General features: G+C 44.9%; 5 protein-coding genes across 5 annotated transcripts; 4 read left to right on the top strand and 1 right to left on the bottom strand.

Moving 5' to 3' along the window:
• Window positions 1-43: 43 nt before the first annotated feature.
• On the top strand, window positions 44-3,616 carry V1512DRAFT_236239 (uncharacterized protein). The gene is made up of 4 exons (XM_066914114.1): window positions 44-285; window positions 381-454; window positions 507-592; window positions 637-3,616. Exons 1-4 carry the CDS (start codon window positions 280-282, stop codon window positions 3,534-3,536), a joined length of 3,066 nt encoding a protein of 1,021 aa, XP_066772686.1. The 5' UTR covers window positions 44-279; the 3' UTR covers window positions 3,537-3,616.
• Window positions 3,617-3,726: 110 nt separating this feature from the next.
• On the top strand, window positions 3,727-6,803 carry V1512DRAFT_236236 (P-loop containing nucleoside triphosphate hydrolase protein). The gene is made up of 2 exons (XM_066914113.1): window positions 3,727-4,501; window positions 4,550-6,803. Exons 1-2 carry the CDS (start codon window positions 3,756-3,758, stop codon window positions 6,708-6,710), a joined length of 2,907 nt encoding a protein of 968 aa, XP_066772685.1. The 5' UTR covers window positions 3,727-3,755; the 3' UTR covers window positions 6,711-6,803.
• A 235-nt stretch (window positions 6,804-7,038) lies between these two features.
• On the top strand, window positions 7,039-8,741 carry V1512DRAFT_270409 (acyl-CoA N-acyltransferase; the record flags this gene model as incomplete). The annotated part of the gene is made up of 2 exons (XM_066917603.1): window positions 7,039-7,263; window positions 7,413-8,741. The coding sequence occupies 2 exons, from the start codon at window positions 7,039-7,041 to the stop codon at window positions 8,739-8,741; spliced, it is 1,554 nt and encodes a 517-aa protein (XP_066772684.1).
• A 189-nt stretch (window positions 8,742-8,930) lies between these two features.
• Window positions 8,931-11,752, top strand: V1512DRAFT_123752 (Sec1-like protein). The gene is made up of 8 exons (XM_066912938.1): window positions 8,931-9,319; window positions 9,380-9,420; window positions 9,482-9,569; window positions 9,625-9,777; window positions 9,823-10,022; window positions 10,074-10,525; window positions 10,576-10,827; window positions 10,877-11,752. Exons 1-8 carry the CDS (start codon window positions 9,286-9,288, stop codon window positions 11,703-11,705), a joined length of 2,049 nt encoding a protein of 682 aa, XP_066772683.1. The 5' UTR covers window positions 8,931-9,285; the 3' UTR covers window positions 11,706-11,752.
• Window positions 11,695-12,988, bottom strand: V1512DRAFT_260442 (uncharacterized protein). The gene is made up of 5 exons (XM_066915862.1): window positions 12,821-12,988; window positions 12,658-12,771; window positions 12,472-12,611; window positions 11,997-12,426; window positions 11,695-11,938 (listed from the first exon to the last, which is right to left on the bottom strand). The coding sequence occupies exons 1-5, from the start codon at window positions 12,956-12,958 to the stop codon at window positions 11,924-11,926; spliced, it is 837 nt and encodes a 278-aa protein (XP_066772682.1). The 5' UTR covers window positions 12,959-12,988; the 3' UTR covers window positions 11,695-11,923.
• Window positions 12,989-13,099: the final 111 nt, after the last annotated feature.

Below are 13,099 nucleotides of genomic sequence, written 5' to 3'. Positions count from 1 at the left end.
ATGGGTTAGGTCTAAGTTAACCATGCAAGTATTCAACCCGGGCTGTTTCGTCATTGATATTGTAATCATTCATCAAGCAGTTCGCGTCTCGACGATTTTTTGCATTATAAATAGAAGAGATAGTACTTAGTCTGAAAGAAATACTCTGGTTCTGTTTATATATATATATATATATATATATATACTTTTATCACCTTAGTTCAAATCAAGAGTCATTGTCTAGTCAAGTGATTTCGATACGTTTCCACTTATTATATCTAGTTTGATCCTCTGTTGAAAATGGCGGTATGTTTTTGAATTAATCTGTGATGCAATTTTATTTGCTGGCTACATCTGATATTGCTATATATTTTAAGAATTAATCTAATCTTCCCGTGTAGGATGCAAATAGTATGCAGATCGATACAAACGAGGACAGCCAGACCATCGATGAGGGACTGTATTCTCGTCAGCTGTATGTTCTGTTTGTTTTAGGTTACATTTTGATTACTGACACTCTATTTCAGTTACGTTCTCGGCGCAGAAGCCATGAAGCGGATGAACGCATCAAATATCTTAATTGTCGGTCTCAAAGGTCTCGGTGTTGAAATCGGTACTTTTTCCTGTTCTTTATATGACTTAGCGCTCACTCTTTAGCCAAAAATGTCACACTTGCTGGTGTCAAAAGTATCACTTTGTACGACCCCGCACCTACAAAGATTGAAGATTTGTCATCGCAGTTCTTTCTTCGTGAATCAGACGTCGGCACTCCACGCGCGGTCGCTACTGCACCTCGCTTGGCCGAACTGAATCAATACGTTCCAGTGTCCGTGCTTGATGGACCTTTGGATGAAGCTACTATCTCGCAATTCCAGGTCGTCGTCTTGACTGAGACATCGACCGAAATGCAGGTTCAGATCAACCAAATCACGCACAAGAAGAACATTGCGTTCATCGCTGCTGACACACGCGGTTTGTTTGCAACCATCTTTAACGATTTTGGCACAGATTTCCAGATCACCGACGCGAACGGCAACGAGCCTGTGCACGGAATCGTGTCTGACATTGACGAGGACGGTAACGTCTCGGTTCTTGATGATAGCCGCCACGACCTTGAAGATGGAGACTATGTCAAGTTCACTGAGATTGAGGGCATTCCATCGCTTAATGACGCTGAGCCTAGAAAGGTGACAGTGTTAGGACCTTATGCATTCAACGTCGGCTCTTTAAAGGGTGCTGGCACTTATGTCAAGGGTGGCTTGTTTACTCAAGTCAAGGTCCCGTTTACCACCAGTTTTGAGCCGTTGCTTGCCCAGTTGGAAAAACCGGAAATGCTAATATCGGACTTCGCGAAGATGGAGCGGCCAGCTCAGCTCCACATTGGATTTCAGTCTTTGCAAGGGTTTGCCAACAAACATGAAGGACAATTGCCTCGTCCAATGAACGAGGAAGATGCTAACGAGCTTGTGCATATTGCCCGTACTGTGGTAACACAGTATCCCAAGGTTTTGGATGGCGCTGACTTGGATGAAAAGCTTATCAAGGAACTAGCTTATGAAGCACGTGGTGACATTCCCGGCATGACTGCTGTTATAGGTGGTATTACTGCCCAAGAAGTGCTGAAGGCGACCTCTGGAAAGTTTGGACCGATCAAGCAGTACATGTACTTCGACTCTCTAGAATCGCTTCCTGAACAGTATCCTAGAACTGTCGAGAATACTGCTCCGTTGGGTACCAGATACGACAACCAAATTGCTGTTTTCGGTAAGGAATTTCAAGAAAAGATTGCCAACATGTCAGAATTCCTTGTTGGATCTGGTGCCATTGGCTGTGAGATGCTCAAGAACTGGGCGTTGATGGGTCTAGGGACTGGTCCCAAAGGGAAGATTGTGGTGACCGATATGGACACCATTGAGAAGTCCAACTTGAATAGACAGTTTTTGTTCAGACCCAGTGATGTTGGTAAACAGAAATCCGAAGCCGCGGCTAAGGCGGTTGTTGCTATGAATCCAGCTTTGGCCGGACACATTGAGGCCAAGCAGGAAAAGGTCGGGCCTGACACTGAAAACATTTTTGACGAAGATTTCTGGTATTCGCTTGATGGTGTCACAAACGCTCTGGACAATGTTGAGGCAAGAACATACATCGACAGACGGTGCGTTTTTTTTAGAAAGCCGTTGTTGGAGAGTGGTACACTTGGAACCAAAGGAAACACTCAAGTTGTATATCCTGGCCTGACCGAGAGTTATTCTTCTAGCCAAGACCCTCCAGAAAAGAGTATCCCGCTTTGCACACTCCGAAGTTTCCCTAACCAAATTGAACATACCATCGCATGGGCAAAGAGTTTGTTTCAAGATTTTTTCGTTCTCCCAGTGGAAAACGTCAATTTGTACCTTTCGCAGCCGGACTTCGTCGAGAGCATATTGAAGCAAAGTGGCGACAAGAAGTCTATTCTCGAAAGCTTGCAGGCGTACCTTGTTACCGCCAAGCCGCTCACGTTTGAGGAATGCATTGTTTGGGCGCGTATGGAGTTTGAGAAGAAGTATCACAATGAAATTGCACAGTTGTTGTATAACTTCCCGAAAGATAGCACCACGTCTGAGGGTTCGCCGTTTTGGTCTGGTCCTAAGCGTGCGCCGACGCCTTTGACGTTTGACCCCAATAATGAGATTCACATGAGTTTCGTTGTTGCGGGCGCCAACCTTCACGCGTTCAACTACGGATTCAAAGGTTGCACCGATCCAGCGGTTTTTCAAAAAGTTTTGGCAAACGTCATGGTACCCGAGTTCTCGCCCAAGTCTGATGTCAAGATCCAGGTCAATGAGGACGAGGCCGTTGATAATGACATGACTGGTTTAGAGGACAAAGAGCTCAGACAGCTTGCTGAAAGCTTACCGCCTCCATCTTCTTTAGCTGGGTACAGACTTGCGCCGGTTGAGTTTGAAAAGGATGATGACACGAACCATCACATTGACTTCATCACTGCCGCATCCAACCTTCGTGCGCTCAATTACGCCATCGAGCCGGCCGACCGTCTTCGTACGAAGCTCATTGCGGGTAGAATTATTCCTGCGATTGCGACTACGACTGGTCTTGTGGCTGGGTTGGTAAACTTGGAGTTGTACAAGGTTGCCGATGCCAAGACGAACATTGAGATGTACAAAAACGGCTTTGTGAATCTGTCATTGCCATTCTTTGGTTTCTCTGAGCCGATTGCTTCGACAAGGATCAAGTACGGCAGCAAATCCTTTGACGCTATTTGGGACCGGTTTGATCTGAAGGGTGACATTACTCTGCGCGAGCTGCTTGATTATTTCACAGAGGAAGAGAAGCTTACAATCACCATGTTGTCGTACGGTGTCAGTTTGTTATACGCGTCATTTTACCCTCAAAAGAAGCTTCAAGACAAGTACTCCATGCCACTGACCAAGTTGATTGAGACCGTTTCCAAAAAGAGTGTGCCAAAGTACAAGCGAACTTTGATTTTTGAAATTTGCGCGGAAGATGAGAATGAAGAGGAAGTTGAAGTGCCTTACATTTCATTGAAGCTTAGGTGATTGGAGCAGCTATAGACTACCATTAAGTTTATTAATTGAAAATACTTTTTGTTTTAATTAACATCATTTTACAAATGTAAACATGAATGTGGAGTGCGCACTGTAAACTTGTTGATTAAAGTTTTGTGCGGCTCGACGAAGTTGGGAGTTTTTTCTGTACAAATTTTTGAAGTCGTGAACTAAACAATCCCAACTGAATTAAATAAGTTATAGAACAAAATGTCGGACAGCGAGTCAGAGTACGACATTTCGAATGCAATTGCATCGTTTCGCGAGACTGCTACTGCTGGATCAGGCAGTGACAGTGAGAACGAGAAGGATGTCAAGTCTTCGAAGGTGGTGAAAAGATCCGTTAAAGACGTGAGCGGCCCGCCAAGGCTGACGAATTTGAGAAAATTGGCTGAAGAAGAATCAGACGATGAGGATTTTTTTAAAAATTTGGCAAACCCATCTATGGTGCAGTCTGGTGCGCTGGGCAAACCGAAAAAGACTAATCCCGGTAAATTCAATGCGTTGGGGTTGTCTACTAGACTTGTGAAGCAGGTGCACAGAAAAGGATATAACACGCCGACACCGATTCAGCGGAAAGCTATACCGCTGGTGCTGGACGGGTTAGATGTTGTCGGTATGGCACGTACGGGATCTGGCAAGACAGCAGCGTTTGTTCTGCCAATGATTGATAAGTTACAGACCCACAGTGCTAAAGTGGGAGCCCGCGCGATCATTTTAGCTCCGAGCAGAGAATTGGCACTGCAGACTTTGAAAGTCGTGAAGGAGTTTTCAAAGGGGACTGATTTAAAGAGCGTGTTGCTTGTCGGTGGAGACAGTTTGGAGGACCAATTTAGCTGGATGATGGCCAATCCTGATATCATTATTGCTACGCCGGGTCGATTTGCGCATTTGCAAGTCGAGATGAGTTTAGATTTGCGGTCTGTGGAGTACGTTGTGTTTGATGAAGCTGATCGGTATGTTTATTTTATTGTCCATGATCGTACATAATCTAATCATGGCAGATTGTTTGAGCTTGGATTTGCAATGCAGTTGACTTCGATTTTAGCAAGTCTTCCACCGACTAGACAAACGCTACTGTTTTCCGCCACACTACCAAAGTCACTTGTTGAGTTTGCAAGAGCAGGTCTGCAAGACCCAGTTCTTGTCCGACTGGACGCAGACTCAAAAGTGTCTGACGAGCTCGAAATGTTTTTCTTCAGCGTCAAGTCGTCAGAAGTTGACGGAGCACTAGTGTATTTGCTCCAGCAGGTCATTAAAATGCCTCTTGCGAGCGAAATGCCGAAACGGAGCGTGCAGTGGCAAGCTGAAGGGTCAGATGACGACAGTCAAGGTGACGAAGATGAGGACGAAAAGAAGAAAAAGAGGCAGAAAAAAGATTTCAAGAGAAACAAGTTCTTTTCTAAAGTGCCCCAAGGGAATGAGCTTACGTCACCACATGTCACCGTTGTGTTCACACCGACGAGGCATCACGTCGAGTACGTCACCGGTTTGTTGCGAGCGTTCGGGTTTGCGGTATCTTACATTTACGGTTCACTCGATCAGCACGCGCGTCGTGACCAGCTTGCGCAGTTCAGGTCTGGCGTGACGTCGATCCTGGTTGTTACGGACGTTGCCGCTCGTGGTATTGATATTCCGATCTTGTCAAACGTCATCAACTACGCGTTCCCTGGATCGCCAAAGGTTTTTGTACACAGAGTTGGTCGTACCGCGCGTGCAGGCAAACGCGGCCGTGCGTTCTCGCTTGTCAAGACGTCAGAGGTGCCGTACCTGCTGGATTTGGAGTTGTTTCTTGGAAAATCGCTGGTGTTGCCGACTCTTGTTACGGATGAAGAAGCTGGTAGTGTCGATTACACCGAAAACATTGTTGTTGGCAGCATGCCTCGCGACGAGCTCGAACGAGCATGTGAAGACGTGCAAAACACGCTATCCCAAAATTATGATTTATCGGCCATCAGAGATGTGTCCATCAAGGCCGAAAAGCTATATCTTAAAACTCGCGGATCGGCTTCAAATGAAAGTGCTAATAGGTCAAAAGAAGTTGTTGCCCATGGCTGGGATACATTGAATCCTTACTTCAGAGATCACAAGTTGGCCGAGCGAGAGACTATGCTGGACCGACTTGCAAACTTCCGTCCGCACGAGACCATTTTCGAGTTGTCTCGCAAAGGAGGCGTGTCTGCGGAATCGGGTGCTGACCTGATGAGGCGGCGCAGAATGCAAGTGGCACCTATTCAACAGCATGCGAAGCAGAAGTTCAGACCGCAAGCTAATAATGACGAGCCGTCTGCGTTTGCGGATGCTGAAGATGATGATGATGAACTCGAGGATGGAGTGGATGGTGATGAAGATAACACTGCAGAGAAGGTGGACGATGTCGACTTGGAAATTGCATCTGAAAATGAAATTTTGGGTGCGTTTAAAGAAGCACCGAGCAAGCTAAACAAACGCCGGCGGAACGATTACGATCACCAGAATGGAACAAAGAAGCCAAAATTCAGTACGTCAAAGGACTCAGAGCATTACATTTCTCACTACGCGCCCTCTGAGATGGCACAAGACCGCGGTTACGGTGTCAATGGCGGCAAGTCATTATCCGTGACATCGTTTATGGACGCAGCTCCTTCGGCGACGTTCGACCTCGTCGCCGATGAGCAGTCCAGACTTGCTACAGGTGTCATTGGTAGTAATCGTACTAAGCTCACCAAATGGGACAAGAAGCGCGGCAAGTACATCACCAAGCCGACTGGCGACGACGCCACTCTAGGAGGTAAGAAGGGCAAAATGATTCGCGGCGAGAATGGTGTCAGACTGCCGGCTACGTACAAGTCTGGCCGGTTTGAGAGCTGGAAGAAGGCACACAAGAAGACTCATGGACCTCGGGTCGGAGAGATGGAGAATGCAGTGGATGCCGTGACACGCATTGGAGCGCACGACAGGCGATTTAAGCATACGGCTGTCAAGGCACCGAAACCTGCAGACAGACTACGTGATGATTACAAGCAGCGGTCAAGCCGGTACAAGGTGGCAGAGAGTAAAGGCCTGACCAAGTCTGGCAGAGCGAAGAACGAGCTCAGATCTTCGTCCGATATCCGTAAGAACCGCAAAATGGCTGAAAGAAGAAAGGAGAAGAACGCCAGGCCCAGTAAAAAACATAAGAAGTGAGCGGTGTGTGCATCTAGCATTATTTAGATGGAGGTGGGATAATCAAATTCGATTAGTCGTATTAATATATGGCGTAATTACGTGGTATGCGGGTAATATGACATAAAAATCAATTTACTATACACTTGAGCCTATACTGTATAAGGTTTTGTGTTGCCGGCTACAATGTACCCAAGATACAGGCAGCACAATACGATACAGCCCCCCTCAGTCTATCCAACCACCACGAAAACAAGGAACTTGTCTTGACAAGATGTCATCACAAGGCTCTCCATCCATCCAGCCAGCACCACAACCTCCGCCGCCTCCGTTGCAGTTGTCGTTGGTCATGGACCAGGCAAGTCCGGGCACGAATGGGTCATCAGTTCCCGCCAGCCGGGCCAGCAAATCCGAGTCGCCACCGCCGTCGTCAATGGCCACGATAACCCAACTCAGGGTTGGCTGCAAAGTTTGGGTCTCAAAAGACGGCGACTTTCGTCTGGCCGAATTACTGTCAATCCATACAAAAAAGGGGCAACCAATCTTTTATGTTCATTATCAAGATTATAACAAGGTATTTTTTTTGTCTAATTTATGGTATTTGGGCTTGTGAAGGCGTTCTCTTGTATTGTGTGGTCGCACAGTAAGCAATGTGATCACAATTTTGCGGCTCTATCACGGATTTGAAAATATTGTGAATCTGTGACTGACATCTTCATATAGAGACTTGATGAATGGGTGCCTGTAGACAGGCTTGATCTATCTCGACCTGTACAATGGCCAAAACCGGAAAAGCCAAAGAAAGCGGTTGTGCCGCCAAACAAGGTTTCGAAGGACTCTCTGCTAGTTCGAGATAGAAAGAACAAACGTGCAAGACCGCCAGCCAAAAATTCCAAGGCAGCCAAAGCTGCTCGGGCTCGTGGAAAAGAAAATGTCGATGTTGGAACTACAGATGATGCGCCTGAAACTGCCACAGATGTTGCAACTCCTCTATCCACCAACAATGCTACTCCGACTGTCTCGACTCCGCCCGAGGATGAGCAAAAGACCGGCGAAAATGACATGGTGGATCTCGATGCTACACAGCCGGAAACAATAGAGAGTATGCAACTTGACAATTATTCTCGTGAGGAGGAAATCGAAAAACTGCGTACTTCGGGATCAATGACACAAAACGCGCACGAGGTTGCTCGTGTTCGAAATTTCATGAAAATTCAGATGGGACATCATGAAGTTGAGCCGTGGTATTTCTCGCCTTATCCCATAGAGTTGACTGAAGAGGACTGCATGTACATTTGCGAGTTTTGTCTCTGCTATTACGGCTCCATCAAGCAGTTTCAAAGACATCGCATGAAATGTCAACTACAGCATCCTCCTGGAAACGAGATTTACAGGGACGAGAATGTTTCATTTTTTGAGATTGACGGCAGAAGACAGCGGACATGGTGTCGAAACTTGTGCTTGCTATCTAAACTATTTCTGGATCATAAAACACTCTACTACGATGTTGATCCATTTTTGTTCTATTGTATGACAACTCGTGACGAGCTTGGACATCATCTTGTTGGATATTTCTCTAAAGAGAAGGAATCGGCCGAGCAATATAATGTCGCATGTATTCTTACATTGCCGCAATACCAGCGACATGGCTTTGGTAAATTGCTCATAGCTTTCTCGTATGAGCTCTCCAAGAAAGAAGGAAAGCTTGGGTCGCCTGAAAAACCGTTGTCTGATTTGGGCCTTTTGTCATATCGCGCGTATTGGTCTGACACGGTTATCGAACTGTTGGCCGACGAGTCGCGTGATATGAAAGAGACTTCAATTGACGATATTGCAACTGTCACCTCCATGACGACGCAGGACGTCTTGCACACTTTACAGACGCTCAATATGCTGAAATACTATAAAGGTCAGCACATTATCTGTCTTACCGCAGGTGTTATGGAGCATTATCACAAGTTGCACAAAAAAAGAAGAAGGCTTTTAGATCCGCAAAAGCTTATATGGAAGCCGCCGGTGTTTACACCTGCGCAATTACGATTCGCTTGGTGAGGATTATAAGTCATCAGGAGTTAGGTAATCACATTCGGAAAAATTAAACTCTCATTAGCTGGCGTTGGTGTATATTTTTTAATATTTTTTTTGGTTTGTAATTATTTTGGGATTGTATATTAGTTCATGATTATGAAGCAATTGTTTATTATTCTTGCATCAATAGATCTTGCTTCATTTTGAATTTTGCGGGTTCGTGGGTGCCTTCATTCATATAGCATAGTAACGCGTATCATACGGGTACATGCCCCTCATGCGTAATCGATACATCAACAATATCAACCGTTTACGTACAATTTGGCAAATAGTTAGATAGACAAAGCATCACTGTGGTTTTCTCGCTTATCTTATAAGTCTTTACCTGAGCGGAATCAGACATAATACAGTCTGAGTTTCTTGGTTTGCATGCCTAGTCATAACAATCACTTATTGACATAAGGCTACCCCAGTATAGCAACGAGCGCCGTCATACGCTCTCGAGATTAAGGGCAGCATCAGCTATTTATCCATATTGAGCCTTTTGTATTGATTTTAAGCAACCGCAATGGTGTTCTCGGTAAAAGAGCTTTACCGAAAACGTAAGCTAGCTTTTTTTACGCGTACGGATCGCAGATGGTCGTTTCTAACATGAATGCAAGGTGTGTTGGACCTTTTGGACTCAATTAAGGTCAAGAACAAGGTGTGTCCCTTTAGTTATCTTGATTTATGCTTGGAACATGAGTTGACAAGGATTGGTGCAGTATAAATACTTGGTGTTAGACGAGTATACTTCTCAGTTAGTTCACAATGTGTTAACAGTGGACGAGATACTACGACACAACGTTTCCGGTAAATTAGCTGATGGAAATAAAATAGTGCCTTTAGCTTTAACTGATCATTTTAGCTATCGAGAGAATTGAAGAACGCCGACAAATTCGTGGTAGTTTCGAGGCAATGTACATATTGTCTCCACAAAGACATATAGTGAATTGTCTTCTAGCAGATTTTGTGAAAACTCCTACCAGATACAGCGCAGCTCATGTTTTTTTTGTTCCAAGTATGCCGTCAAATACTAGTATATGGCTATTCTGACATGATCAAGAGATCAACCAACACTTTATCGATGAGATTTACAACTCACCAGCAGCTTCTTATATTCAAACTTGTGAAGCTTTAATGATCGATTTTTTTCCACAACAATCAAACATATTCACATTTAACGATTCAGACTCGCTGCCTCTATTTTACAATCCCTCGTGTATGAACTTGGTCAAGCAAGAGATTCTCAAAGTTGCCAACAAGGTCTGTTTGAATCGATACACCCGGCGCAAAAACTTTCTAACAGCAGTCTAGCTGGTCAGTGTTTGTGTCTGTTTAGGAGAATATCCGATTGTCCGATACTATAGCCCTCCACAGGCTACCCACAATGCCTACACACTCCCGTATCTGATTGCGAACACATTTCAACAAGAACTTGATGCTTACGCTAGAGCCAATAAGAACTTCCCGTCAGTCGAAGCTGACAGACCACAATCTGTATTTTTGGTGCTTGACCGAACAGTCGATTTGAGTGGACCGTTTTTGCACGAATTGACCGTCGAGGCCATGGCTCATGATCTATGCCCGATTAAGAATAACAAGTACACATATCAAGAAATAGATAACAATGGCGCTTCTGCAGAAGCCGATGGAGACCTGACAGAAGACGATGACTTATGGACAGAATTACGACATTTGTTCATCTCCAATGCAACTGAAACGCTAAACGATAGAGTTGCAAGGTTCCAAGAAGAGCATCCCGAAGTGTGAGAACATATTAATACGTGATATGTTTCTAACTGACTTTTATATGCAGACGGGATCAGAATCTGTCCTTAACGGCATTAAAACAAAAATTATTAACCTCTCATGCTGTAACGCAAGAGATGGCTAGGATGAATCTAATTCAGAGTCTGATGTCGACCTTGACAAGCTCAGCGCAAAGCTCGAGGTTGTTGGATGTCATTAAAATTGAACAATGCTTGGCGACAGCTATGACAGACGACGGCGAATTACCAAAGACTGTGTTGCGAGACATGGTGCCTCTCTTGGATGATCAAGTAGTTTTGTATGTTCTGCATTTTCATTGTTTTTAGACTGGTTTTTAATAAAGACAGGGCTCAGGATCGGGCGCGGATGATTGGGCTGTACCTGTTATATCGGAACGGAATTATAGATGCTGATCTAAAAAAGCTGTGCCTACACGCCAAGCTAAATGGGACCTATATGATTCTTCTTCAAAACCTGGATTTACTCGGCGCTCATGTTATTAAGCAGTCGCTGAAAGAACGGAGTTACCCAAAAAAGCCAACACCTTTAGATTCAATTGAGAGCTCGGCTGAGCGCATTCGATACATTTTACCTCTGAAAAATATTCTGGAAGGTGTTGTTCATAACACATTAGATCTACAGTTATATAAAGCTGCAAAAGATCAACCTTCTGCGGCAAGTGATTTGGCACAAGACTATTTGTTAACTCCGTCTACTACATCAAGCCGACGGAATAGAGCTGTGTGGCATGATCGGGCGCTAGTAGCTCAGACGCCGGCGCAACGCATTTTTGTGTTTATAGCTGGTGGGATGACGTATGCCGAAGCTCGTACTGCTTACGAGATATCGGGTGCATACGACAAGGAGGTCATTATCGGGTCGCAGGATTTCATATCCCCAAGCGATTGGCTTCAGCAGCTGTCGAGATTACGTATGAATCGTGCGGATTTAAAACTGAAGGCAGATCAGCCCGAACCCGAAATGCCACCATATTTACTAGAACGAGAAAAGCCTGTGCAATCACGTCCACCGGTCTCTAACGCACAAGTCCCCGCGACAGCACCACATAAGCTCTCGAGGATGGATCACAATCACCACAAGACTGGTGGTAATCCACCCGGCCACTTCAATGTGGAAAAGAAAAAGCCTTCAAAATTGGAAAGACTTTTTAAGTAAGCTGGCAGGGCAAACTGGTGTGGATTAGGGATTAAGATATTGGCATACCTTCGGCTGTACAGTACGATTCCTTATTGCATGAATGAATATTCCTTACGGGTTGTACAACAGTAAATCGAATTTAATCTGGTAACTTCGTTGGTTTGATAAACACGCAGGGTTACTGTCACAAAAAGCCAGACTGTAAACCACAATCATGGCACATAATCTTGTTAGACTTATGTTAACTTGTACTACATATGAGTTAGTAATGCACTCGATACACTTACCCAGAGGCAAAATAACTCTTACGTGATCGTAGTCAATCGTAGTGTACACCAAGCCTGATTCCAGCAAAGCTTCTGCCGATTTCTGGACCGATTCCACACTTGCACCAATCCGCTGAGAGATTGCATGAATGTTGACGCCTTCGTTTGACGTTTGCTCCTGTGCAGACTCAAGAGTTTCCATTATCCTTCGTTGCAGTGTAGTCAGATTTTCATTCCCGTAGTTTCTCGTCGATCCGCTCATGCTAGTGGACTGAACGTTTTTGGAGCCATTTCCAGCGTCCCCTAATTTGTCTCTGTGGATGGTTTGTAAATGTATAGCAAGAGCTTCAAGTTGCGCAAAAATGACTTCGTTGAAATCGGTGATCGGACGCACCAAGCTGATTTGAACGTAACGCTTGTCGTTGAACAATTTCATTTCTCCTATTACTCTGACATAGTCTCCAGTCTGTGGGCTAGAAAACTATTAGATACCACGGCAAAAACAATTTTATACTTACAAATTTGGAGCTTCATTATCGGCTCCTCTGTCGCTCGCAGTATATCGCCTAAGCTCGAACGTTCCGGTACCGTCTTCAACCCTGTAGGCCGCGTTTGTGGTCTGCTGTGCGACGTTTCTAACAATGGCAACAAACGTGACCTGAATCGATGTTACCTTAAGTTGTCAAAGTGAAAACCATTCTTACAGTCGAGACTTCAGCTCCGTCAATAAAAAATTCGGCGTCAGCATGTGCTTGCGTTGCACCGATAATCTGTTTCAAAGTGACCGGTCTCAATCGACTTTTTCCTTCGGAAACGACCTACATGATCGCGTTAGTAACAGCCACTTGCACTCATTAATATACATACACGATCGCCTCCTCCTGGCGAGCTAAACTTATTGTCTGTTGCCGCGTTGCCGCCGTATCCTTTATTGACAAATCCACCAGCGTCATTGTTCCCGTATCCCCCATAAGAAGTGTTGTTGTACCCGCTGTCGTACGACATGATGGTTTGACGCGTTAAGGATTTGAGTATGTTGACGCGTTTTGTTTTCAAGCGACGCGTTCTGTAGATGACACAAGTGCGCCGCACAAAAATGTAATTTGCAAACAAAGTTCCACCTGCACGTAAAATAGCATTTTTCAG

The sequence above is a fragment of the Lipomyces arxii genome (genome assembly GCF_038497795.1).
Source record: "Lipomyces arxii strain Phaff 12-163 unplaced genomic scaffold V1512scaffold_4, whole genome shotgun sequence".
Lineage (NCBI taxonomy): Eukaryota > Fungi > Ascomycota > Lipomycetes > Lipomycetales > Lipomycetaceae > Lipomyces > Lipomyces arxii.
The sequence above is the reverse complement of the archived record's forward strand: the minus strand, read 5'-3'. Positions and strand labels throughout refer to the sequence as shown.

What these genes read in the sequence shown, in the direction of transcription:
- V1512DRAFT_236239 (XM_066914114.1), top strand. An exon ending in GGACTGTATTCTCGTCAGCT is followed by an intron (nt 455 to 506) that starts GTATGTTCTGTT and finishes ACTCTATTTCAG; the next exon opens with TTACGTTCTCGGCGCAGAAG. An exon ending in AGGTCTCGGTGTTGAAATCG is followed by an intron (nt 593 to 636) that starts GTACTTTTTCCT and finishes CTCACTCTTTAG; the next exon opens with CCAAAAATGTCACACTTGCT.
- V1512DRAFT_236236 (XM_066914113.1), top strand. Translation starts at nt 3,756, where the DNA reads ATGTCGGACAGCGAGTCAGAGTACGACATTTCGAATGCAATTGCATCG. An exon ending in GTGTTTGATGAAGCTGATCG is followed by an intron (nt 4,502 to 4,549) that starts GTATGTTTATTT and finishes TAATCATGGCAG; the next exon opens with ATTGTTTGAGCTTGGATTTG.
- V1512DRAFT_123752 (XM_066912938.1), top strand. Translation starts at nt 9,286, where the DNA reads ATGGTGTTCTCGGTAAAAGAGCTTTACCGAAAAC. An exon ending in CAATTAAGGTCAAGAACAAG is followed by an intron (nt 9,421 to 9,481) that starts GTGTGTCCCTTT and finishes GGATTGGTGCAG; the next exon opens with TATAAATACTTGGTGTTAGA. An exon ending in CAAGAAGAGCATCCCGAAGT is followed by an intron (nt 10,526 to 10,575) that starts GTGAGAACATAT and finishes TTTTATATGCAG; the next exon opens with ACGGGATCAGAATCTGTCCT.
- V1512DRAFT_260442 (XM_066915862.1), bottom strand. Translation starts at nt 12,958, where the DNA reads ATGTCGTACGACAGCGGGTACAACAACACTTCTTATGGGGGATACGGG. An exon ending in ACGGAGCTGAAGTCTCGACT is followed by an intron (nt 12,612 to 12,657) that starts GTAAGAATGGTT and finishes ACATCGATTCAG; the next exon opens with GTCACGTTTGTTGCCATTGT. An exon ending in GATAATGAAGCTCCAAATTT is followed by an intron (nt 12,427 to 12,471) that starts GTAAGTATAAAA and finishes ATAGTTTTCTAG; the next exon opens with CCCACAGACTGGAGACTATG.